Source organism: Brassica oleracea, chromosome C3 (assembly GCF_000695525.1).
Source record: "Brassica oleracea var. oleracea cultivar TO1000 chromosome C3, BOL, whole genome shotgun sequence".
Classification (NCBI taxonomy): domain Eukaryota; kingdom Viridiplantae; phylum Streptophyta; class Magnoliopsida; order Brassicales; family Brassicaceae; genus Brassica; species Brassica oleracea.
This window is the reverse complement of record NC_027750.1, coordinates 27,553,169-27,564,085: the sequence shown is the minus strand read 5'-3', so window position 1 is coordinate 27,564,085 and position 10,917 is coordinate 27,553,169. Positions and strand designations below refer to the sequence as shown.

At 33.0% G+C, this 10,917-nt stretch overlaps 1 protein-coding gene across 2 annotated transcripts; it reads left to right on the top strand.

The window, feature by feature from the left end:
• The first annotated feature begins 7,317 nt into the window (after positions 1-7,317).
• Positions 7,318-9,755, top strand: LOC106329489 (WUSCHEL-related homeobox 1-like). Of its 2 annotated transcripts, none has more exons than XM_013768155.1 (4): positions 7,318-7,667; positions 7,824-8,186; positions 8,277-8,338; positions 9,101-9,755. In XM_013768155.1, the coding sequence occupies exons 1-4, from the start codon at positions 7,532-7,534 to the stop codon at positions 9,587-9,589; spliced, it is 1,050 nt and encodes a 349-aa protein (XP_013623609.1). In that variant the 5' UTR covers positions 7,318-7,531; the 3' UTR covers positions 9,590-9,755. The 2 variants fall into 2 exon arrangements, with proteins under 2 accessions (XP_013623609.1, XP_013623608.1); XM_013768154.1 differs by having other exon boundaries at positions 7,821-8,186.
• Positions 9,756-10,917: the final 1,162 nt, after the last annotated feature.

Sequence of the window (10,917 nt, the reverse complement as noted above, 5' to 3'; positions counted from 1 at the left end):
TTTTTGGTCTCACTGAGGAATAGAATCTCAGGAGAGTGCTGACCAAGCATCTCCTTTAGCTGTCGAACTGTAGGGGTATTCCCCAACCCCTGACAGTTCCAGCTGAGAATTCTCATAATGACTTTGAAGGGTTGGAATTATGCATCAACCCTTCTTCCAAGATTTTACCACTCCCCAATACTATCCTACGGACAGAATGGGGAGGGTGTGAAGCTGCTACTTGAGCAGAATGAAAATGGGATTCTGAGTTCTTTTCTCCTGAATCACCATTTTTGTGTCCAAGTCGCTTGAACACTGATGTTTCTTGTTCTTCGATTCGAGGCTTTTTTGATTCCCTCTCTCCACTGTGGCTTAGCCTTCTTCTTTTGGATGATGTAACCTCTATTACATTGTGCTTTCTCTCTGAGGAGTTTTTGGAGCCAGAGCCAAGCCTTTCGAACACTGATGGAGGACTGCGGCGTCCCTTGCTAGAGCGTCCTTCATGGGAGTCCTTAGGGGTGGATAGCGCCTTGGAGCTGCTGGTGTTTGGGTCAGACTGCTCTAGAAGGATTGTGTTGTCAAGCTGGTTATCCTCTGCATTACTTAGCCTTTCAAAAACCGATATCAGCTCTCTGTTGGTTTCCTTGGGGGGAGTGATTCTGCTCTGGGGGTTCTTTTTTTTTCCGGAGGAAGACTTCCTACTGTAAGGAGCAGATGACTCTCCTGAACTTTTTGAGATAGCTCCTTCCTCCCTTGGGTGTTTGGTCAGTTCTTTTTGTTTCCATACTCTGGTAGAGCCTCCCGCCACACCCTTCCCTTTCAGGTCCACAGTTTTCCGCTGACTCAGTGTTTTTGAGATTCTGCGAGTTGTCGTCTTTCGAGCTTGAGTAGGTGCAGCGACCTCTTTATGTGAGCTTGATCCTCCTTGTAGACCTCTCTGTGTTCTTCTTTCTGGTCCGTGCTCGTCTCTGTCAGGGGGTTCTCGTCCCAGAAGATTCATTTGAGTTGGGCATCTGGTCTGATCATGAGTTAGTCGTTTGCAGATGAAGCACACTTTGATCAGTCTTTCATATTCCAGCTCCGTCGGGATCACTTCGCCTGTCTTGAATCTTGCTATACGACGGAATTGAAGTGGTACGTCAGCTTTTATCCAGACCTGAGCCCTGACATAGTCTACTGAGGAGGAATTTTTTGCATGGAGTTCCACCTTCTCCACTTCACCCAGAGGCCCCACTAGACTATCTACCGCTTTCTCCTTGAGGAGGTGTATTGGTAAACCCCGAATCCTGATCCAAAAAAAGGATCTTTCGGAGGAAATCAGGAGCTGGTGTCGGAGTCCATTGATCCAGAGCCACTATCCATCCGTTGACAAACCACGGCCCTCTGGTGAGGACGTGATGAAGGTCCCTGTCTGATTGGAAGATGAACTGTACACGATCGGGACCTACTCCTCTTCCATGAACTCTGTCTTCAAGACCCCATATCGGGGGTAATGCTTTGACAAGTCCACCTACTTTGTGAGCTGAGGGGTTTAGACATCTCACAATCACACTGAGAGAGTTTTCTTCAAGGAGATCGTCATTCTCTAGCTCAGGAATGTCAACCATTTCTCCATCTTCAAGTAGCTCGAGCTCTTTGAGTTCCTCCACCAAGGAGAGTTCTTTTTTCTTCTTTGGTCAAAACATCTTTCAGAGGTGTTTAGTTCCGGTGTACCGGAGAAGCCACAGAGGCCTAATGAGAGACTAGAGACGTCTCAGTCGGATCCAGGGACCCCAAGTCAGTGGGTTCGTAGATCTGGGGTTTGGGATTTGGAGTGAAATTAGAAGCTATTGGGGCTTAATGGATTCAGCTTGATCTTTTCTTGTCGAAGCTGAGTGCAGATCTAAGAATAGATCAGAGGAAATGGAAGATTGAGAGCAGATCTAAGAATTTTTGGGGAAACCCTAGCCGTCACACGTTAGTCGCTTCTCTCTCCATCCTTATAGCGTTGATATTTTATTTTATAATATTAGATAATATTAAGCCCAACCCATTTAATGTAGAGAGGATGTAATTTTTCTTCCTGATTAATTAAGAATTATTCTAAGAAATAAAAATAATAAAAAGAAAAATTTCATAAAAATACCCTAACTAAATTTTTTAAGCTTTTTAATACTCAAACTTTTTCGTTACCCAGTTTAATACTCCAAATAATTATATTGCTCATTTTAATATGCAATTTTTAAAACTATGCCCATTTTAATACATAAGCTTTGTTTATTTTAATTAAAAATACTTATATATTTCAAATAAAATTTTAAAAATCTATAAAATTTACAAAAGGATCTCAGAAAATTCTAATTTTATTTTCTGTTTGAGAAATAAAAGTAACTAAATTGTGTATAACCTTAAATTTTGTAATAATTATTTTAATTTTTAAATATAGAATTTTGTTTTTTTTTTCTGAAATAGAAAACTAATTTATATATTTTCCTTCAAAATTAATTTTAAAATTTTCTCACTAATTTATTTACCTTCTTTTCTAAATCATAAAAATAATTAGAGATTTTTTAATTTTTGTTTGAAACTTATTAGTATTTTCAATTATATAAACAAACTTTGGGTATTAAAAAAGGGTACAATTTTAAAGTTTTGTGTATTAAAATGAACAAAATAATTAATTGGGATATTAAACTGGATACCGAAAAAGTTTAGTTATTAAAAAAAAAAAAAAAAAGCTTAATAAAATTTAGTTGAAGTATTTTTATGGAATTTCCCAATAATAAAATTCATAAAGTTTTCCCAAATGTCTGGCATTATTTTTTAACAATAATAGATAAATAACTCTTTTTTTTTGGTCAAATAACTCTAAATACGTATATACGTATGTGTATATATAAAGTTACATTTTATTTCAATGGAACCCGTATTTATATAGCGTAGGAAACACATAAACAAAAGACTTAGCTTAGTAATTCACTACTTTAGTTTCAACAATTGAAGGCGATTTTCTAAGAAATCCATTTTATTGAGTTTAGGAGATTTTATTCATCCCAACAAAAAATACAGGTCGTCTACAATAATCACTTAATAGTCCTATTCAAGTCTCCAAACACTCCAATTTTGTACTTGAGTTTTAAAGATATTATAAATTAATCGTATTTAAATTTAAATTTAAATTTTAGTTTAGAAAAGAAAAAGTTTTAGGCAATTAGATTGACCCGTTTTCGTATATTTTAAATCTGGGCCAGATAGATAGTTTCTTATAATATGATGGATTTTTAATTTTTCTTAATAACATAAGCCCATTATTTTTTTTCTTAATACTACTATCCTTGTTTCCAAACAAAATTAATTTTTTAAAAGACTACAATTCATGTTTCCAAACATTCCAAATTTTTTTAATAGTCCTATTCAAGTCTCCAAACACTCCAATTTTGTACTTGAGTTTTAAAGATATTATAAATTAATCGTATTTAAATTTAAATTTAAATTTTAGTTTAGAAAAGAAAAAGTTTTAGGCAATTAGATTGACCCGTTTTCGTATATTTTAAATCTGGGCCAGATAGATAGTTTCTTATAATATGATGGATTTTTAATTTTTCTTAATAACATAAGCCCATTATTTTTTTTCTTAATACTACTATCCTTGTTTCCAAACAAAATTAATTTTTTAAAAGACTACAATTCATGTTTCCAAACATTCCAAATTTTTTTAATAGTCCTATTCAAGTCTCCAAACACTCCAATTTTGTACTTGAGTTTTAAAGATATTATAAATTAATCGTATTTAAATTTAAATTTAAATTTTAGTTTAGAAAAGAAAAAGTTTTAGGCAATTAGATTGACCCGTTTTCGTATATTTTAAATCTGGGCCAGATAGATAGTTTCTTATAATATGATGGATTTTTAATTTTTCTTAATAACATAAGCCCATTATTTTTTTTCTTAATACTACTATCCTTGTTTCCAAACAAAATTAATTTTTTAAAAGACTACAATTCATGTTTCCAAACATTCCAAATTTTTTTAATAGTCCTATTCAAGTCTCCAAACACTCCAATTTTGTACTTGAGTTTTAAAGATATTATAAATTAATCGTATTTAAATTTAAATTTAAATTTTAGTTTAGAAAAGAAAAAGTTTTAGGCAATTAGATTGACCCGTTTTCGTATATTTTAAATCTGGGCCAGATAGATAGTTTCTTATAATATGATGGATTTTTAATTTTTCTTAATAACATAAGCCCATTATTTTTTTTCTTAATACTACTATCCTTGTTTCCAAACAAAATTAATTTTTTAAAAGACTACAATTCATGTTTCCAAACATTCCAAATTTTTTTAATAGTCCTATTCAAGTCTCCAAACACTCCAATTTTGTACTTGAGTTTTAAAGATATTATAAATTAATCGTATTTAAATTTAAATTTAAATTTTAGTTTAGAAAAGAAAAAGTTTTAGGCAATTAGATTGACCCGTTTTCGTATATTTTAAATCTGGGCCAGATAGATAGTTTCTTATAATATGATGGATTTTTAATTTTTCTTAATAACATAAGCCCATTATTTTTTTTCTTAATACTACTATCCTTGTTTCCAAACAAAATTAATTTTTTAAAAGACTACAATTCATGTTTCCAAACACTCCAAATTTTTTTAATAGTTCTATTCAAATCTCCAAACACTCCAATTTTGTACTTGAGTTTTAAAGATATTATAAATTAATCGTATTTAAATTTAAATTTAAATTTTAGTTTAGAAAAGAAAAAGTTTTAGGCAATTAGATTGACCCATTTTCGTATATTTTAAATCTGGGCCAGATAGATAGTTTCTTATAATATGATAGACTTTTAATTTTTCTTAATAACATAAGCCCATTATTTTTTTTCTTAATACTACTATCCTTGTTTCCAAACAAAATTAATTTTTTAAAAGACTACAATTCATGTTTCCAAACACTCCAAATTTTTTTAATAGTTCTATTCAAATCTCCAAACACTCCAATTTTGTACTTGAGTTTTAATAAGATAGATAACAACTAGGTATAGCTAAATCTCATCAAACGAGGCACACTGTAATAACATATAAAAGTATCTCCAACTCACATCTATCTTTTACTATTATAAATGAATATATTAGAATTCATTTATTAGTGATCTTCATTTTAAAATTTCTCTATTATAAAAAGAAAAATATAGGTGGATTAGAAAGGATCTAATATATTGTTCCATCCCGTGTTCTAAAACGCGGCCGCGGACACTGTATACGCGGCGGAAAGACGGTATGATGCCGCCGCTATTTCAACATAATCGGTCGGAAAACGTAAAAAAAAAATTACTCACTATACGACTGATATGTTAGATTTATGATATTCAAATGTAAAAGATCAAAAAAGTGTAAAAAACGTGATGTATAAGTGCTCTAAAAATGGCTGAGGGCAGAGGATTATGGTTGCAGATTTTGAGTTGTATAAGATGAAAGAACATAATGTCAAATTTACCCCTCATTTAAGTATAAAAGGAGAAAAACATATCAAATGCATGTTTGGGACGTCGAACCCGCGACTTCTTGATGTTGCAATTCCAAACCACCAGACCACATGTTATGTATTGACAATACATATCATTATATGTATAATAGCTATAACACTAGGCGCTGATTAATCCCCGCTTAATCGCCGATTAATTGATTCAGTGCTAGGCTCAGATCAACCGCACGCGTTGCACCTAGCACAATTTCGAACATGGGTTCCATCACATGATCACTAAAACCAGAAAAGAAAAGACATGAAATTATTAGCATATCTTTCACAAAGTAAGGATTAACATATATTATAACTTTCCAAAAATCGAGAAAATCAAATGGATTAAGGCTTGGGAAAAGACAGAAAAGGGAGATTTAAGATCCCAAAGAGAAGAAAAGGGTTTTATGGAAAAGTGGGTTTGAGAGAGACAAAGGAGATGAGGTGAAGAGTGTAAAGAGACAAAGCAATGGGGCAGTTGAGCACAAGAATAATAGTGAAAGCCACCACACACACATTCATTTATCTCTCATATTTCGTATAAACCAAAAAAAATTGAAGTATAGTTGGAAAATAAAGAATGAAAGAAAAGGAGTGATGGGGAGAGATGGGAGAATGTCACGTCGTTTTAAGCTCCTTCACATCTCCCCATATCATTCATATCCCCAGAATTCCACGCTCTCTTACTCCTCTTACCAGTCAATCTCAACTTCTTCCTTTCAATTTTCTTTCATAATACAACTACATTCTAGTAGCTATTAATAATTAAGATATATATATATATATGTATACTAAACTAAGAATATAGTTACATCATTCCAGAATTAGTTTAGGGAAATCCTAAATCGGTCAATCAGAACGCATTTCTCTGTTTGTGCTTGTAATTCTTACGTAATAGTGGTCATGATGTTCCTTTTTTTGATGTATGGTTTTGATTTTATAGGTTGTTCCCAAAGAGACAATATAATCAATGCATTTATCGAATCCTACTTAGTAGTGTTCTGTGTTCCTCTTGGAATATGTCAATTTTGTGCTTAAGTGTACTCATCTGCAAACTAACCAATAGTATATTTGTACTACACATAGAGTATGGTTGGTGAACATTGGAGTTACTATAGAGTACTTAAAAATGGAAGAAATGAAAGAGCAAATACGAGAAAAATTAATTTGAGGATAAAATTTTCTCTGTGAAAAAAGAAGAAAGTTTTACTCTATATAAATTCACAAAAACAAACAACATGTTTACTTATTTATCAACTTACAACTTTTATCTTGATTGATTTTGTACCTGTGTAACACAGCCAAAAATATGTTTCCCTATAATATTTTGCTTTAACATAGCATACCAGCCATAGTACCATTTACATAAGCACTCCTGAACTGTAACTTCTTATAGGTTCGAAAAAAAACTGTACATCAAATAAGCAAAGCCTAATAAACCCTTTATCAATAAATAAGTAATAAACAAGCCATAACCATAACGAAGTAGTAATCTTACAATGATATGATGTAATAAATTCGGGCTTAATAGTATAAAATATAATACAGTACATTCTACATGGAAAACAATTGTATTATGTTTTGCTTTGTTCAAAAATAATTCTATTATATACGTTATAATTCTTTTTATATAAAAATGTAATTGTTTTTGAAATTTGGTGGAGAATTTATAAAATAAAAGGAATAAAACAAAGCATATAAAATATATGATTCTATCCATATGGAGAATGTTAATTTGCAAAAGAAAAAAATATATATAGAAAAATATATATCTCGGTACTAACTATATATACATACATATATGTGTGCTTATGAAAACCCAATTTGCATGCTCCCATTCTCACATTCACACAAAAGATATCTCAACATTATCACTCTACTTCATACCCAAACTAAAAACAGCCAATAACACTTTCTACTATTTGTCAATTTCCTCATTCAAAGATATCATTCACATCTCCTAAATTTCGATAAATAAACAAAGCCCTAATATTCAGTTGCTATCTGTCTCTCAGCTCGGTTATACATATATAAAATTAAAAAGGTCCAAAATGTGGATGATGGGTTACAACGAAGGAGGAGCAGATTCCTTCAACGGAGGAAGAAAGCTTCGTCCTCTCATGCCTCGCCTCTCTTCTTGCCCCACCGCCACCGCAAACACCAACTCCGACCACCACTTTAATATGGGTATCTCTCTCTTTCTTCCCCACAAAATATATAGTTCTCTTTCTAGTTTCGATTAATGCTCATTTTCTTATTAATTAGTAATATTTTTTTGTAATTTTACCGCATCTAGAGAAAGGTTAATGCTCATTTTCTTGGTTGTTATGATTTGTAAAGCAGTGGTGACAACAATGACGGCGGAGCAGAACAAGAGGGAGTTGATGATGCTAAACTCAGAGCCTCAACATCCACCAGCAATGGTGAGCTCACGGTGGAATCCGACACCGGATCAGTTAAAGGCTCTTGAAGAGCTTTACCAACAAGGAACAAGAACTCCTTCGGCCGACCATATCCAACAAATCACCGCGCAGCTACGACGGTACGGGAAGATAGAAGGCAAAAACGTTTTCTATTGGTTCCAAAACCACAAAGCCCGCGAACGCCAGAAGCGTCGACGACAAATGGAAAATGGCCACGATGAATCAGTCGTTACGACAACGAGTCTTGTCTCAAACCAAGGATTTGACAAGAAAGATTCAAAAGGTGAGAGACCATAACTTTAGAAACAGAATATGACACATACTTCAAACAGTGAAATCTTGACTTAGTCTTTTTTTATTTGAAATATTACAGGTTACAAGGTTGAACAGACCAAGAACTGGATATGTTCGGTCGGATGCGACACACAACAAGAGGTATATATGAGCATGGTATACATATGATTGTTTGTTTTTTTTTTTTTTTTTTTGCTAAATATGATTGTTTGTTTCTACTCACTATATTATATATTAATCTCTAATATGGGGACATGAAAAGGAATGTAATTAAGGGTTTATGGTATGGTATAATTGGCATATGATTACAAAGAGAATCTATTTATGAATAATTGCATTCCTTTTTTGGATTTTTGGGTAATTTTTGCAAATGAAAACAAAGACAGATATGAGAGAAGATATATGTGGCAGCGGAAAATACCAAAAATAGATAGCTTATTGGGAAATGCAAAAATAAGTATTTTTGTTAGCAGATAAATTATATTATTAGTATTTTATTGAGTATTTTGTATTTCTAAAATATAATGAATTGATCCAAAAAGCTGCAGACACTTTCCTTTCTGTCGGGACAGCTGTTACGTAAGTATTATTTTTGTTTTCTTCTTGTGCTTTTACCGTATTTCTATATATTAGAGAGCTTTTTTACATCAATACATGCTTGAAAAGACCGCTTTGACCCTGCTCGTTAACGGTTTCGCTCTCCTTGGCGCTGTCCCTTTCTGGAATTTGCTCTCGCAGATTATTCTTGCGTCTGTGTGATTCGTTTTTTAAGCATAAAGTTTGTCGCTTTGCCATGATTTTGACTTATTTGTTACCAAGCTTTACATTTTCCAATGCTAATTGACAATTCAAAAATTTTAAAATATTGCATTTCTCTTTCTTTCCTTTTTTTTTGCATATCAGAAACCTCATGACCATCATCATCAGGAAGAGCCTGTCTCAATAGCGATGGTAGCAACGAAACGCAATGGTCGTCATGGAGGAGACGAGATACAAAGCTTTCCTGTGAGAAGTGCCAGGTGGCATATGATGCAGCTGCCACCTGGACTCTACCCTTCTTCACAACAACATCATAATCATCACCAACTCAATCTCAACTCCACTACAGTTTCTTTAAACTTGTCCACTAGCAACAGTAACGTTTCCGCTCCTAAAGATACAGTCACATTTTCACCTTCATTTCTGAGGACAAGAGGAGCAAGGAACACAGATGCTTGTGATGATAATAAAGATCAAGAACAACATGAAGATTGCTCAAACGGTGAATTGGAACATCAAGAACATACACTAGAGCTGTTTCCATTGAGAAAAGAAGGGTTTTGTAGCAATGGTGGGAAAGAGAAGGAGAGTGGCATTCAATGTTTCTATGAGTTTCTTCCGTTGAAGAACTAGTACTACATGATATTTTTCAAGAGAAACATGTTTTTGTGTTATCATATTACTAGATTAATTAACTAATCAAGTTATAGCGAGCTAGGGTTTTGTTTGGGACTGAGGGCAGGCGTGTCTTTATGGTGTTGATGTTAACATTTCATAAGCGTTTGCCTTGAAATTCACTTTGGACCATTTTCTTTAAATGTTAAAACGACTCAAGCAAAACTTAAACTAAAAAGAATACATATACATGTGATTTTCCCATTAATTTATCATTTTGTGTGGATGTGGTGAGTTAAGGTTTTGGATTAGAAAACTTGCTTGATTTGGTTGGTGACTGAGTGTATTTCGTGATGATATCAAGTCTTATCACAATGGGAACTCGTCGTTAGTATACACTTTTTAAGGCGTAACTACAATATAAATTATAAGAAAATTACTACATATCACAAAATATTTACTTAGTATATGTACACACAAACATGATCTGTAATACTGTATATGTCTCAATCTTAGCATGCGTATCTTTTGAGTTATAAATGTGCGAGAGACAAAAAGAATTGGGTTGATGTTGAAGTGACTAAGAAAGTGGGAGGAATTTGTTTTGGACTTGTTTTGTTTTCGCTTCACTCAGCATGCCAACAAAATGCCTTTACATTTGCTATTTATATATAAACTATTCTCCTCATATTCAACGTCACTATTTTGTGTTTACAGGTAAAATAATTTAATGAACATTACGTGTAACCGGATTAAGAACAAACCAAAGTTCATTGTAACTCCGGTACCAAATCGGATGTTCGAACCAATTTATATTAAATATAGGGTTTTTTGCAAAATTGACCTACAACTTAAAGTCAAACACAAAACTAACCTCTTTTTTTTTTGAAAATTGGTTTTGCCCTATTCACCCCACAAGTTCATATAATTTATGAAAATGCCATCACTACAAGAAAACACAGTTTTAGCAAGGAAATTTAACGAGGAAAACTATTCCTCGTGAAATTACGATGACTTAAAGATGAAATTGCGAGGAAATAAAGTTTCCTCGTAATGGCCTTGTAAAATACCGAGTAAAGCTTTTCCTCGTAGAATCGTCGTAAGTTGACGTGGTTTTTCCGAGAAAAATGTGTTTCGTCGCAAATTCGTCGTAATTTTAGCATGATTTTTACGAGGAAATAACTTACGAGGAAAGAACGAGAAATCCACCAACTTAACACGTTTTTTTTGCCACCAACCTAATTTTTCGTCGTAAATTCCTAGCAAAATTCAACTACCAGATTCGAAAATTTTCTATATATATGGAGGTTTGAACATAATTTTAAGCACACCAACAAGAAAAAAAA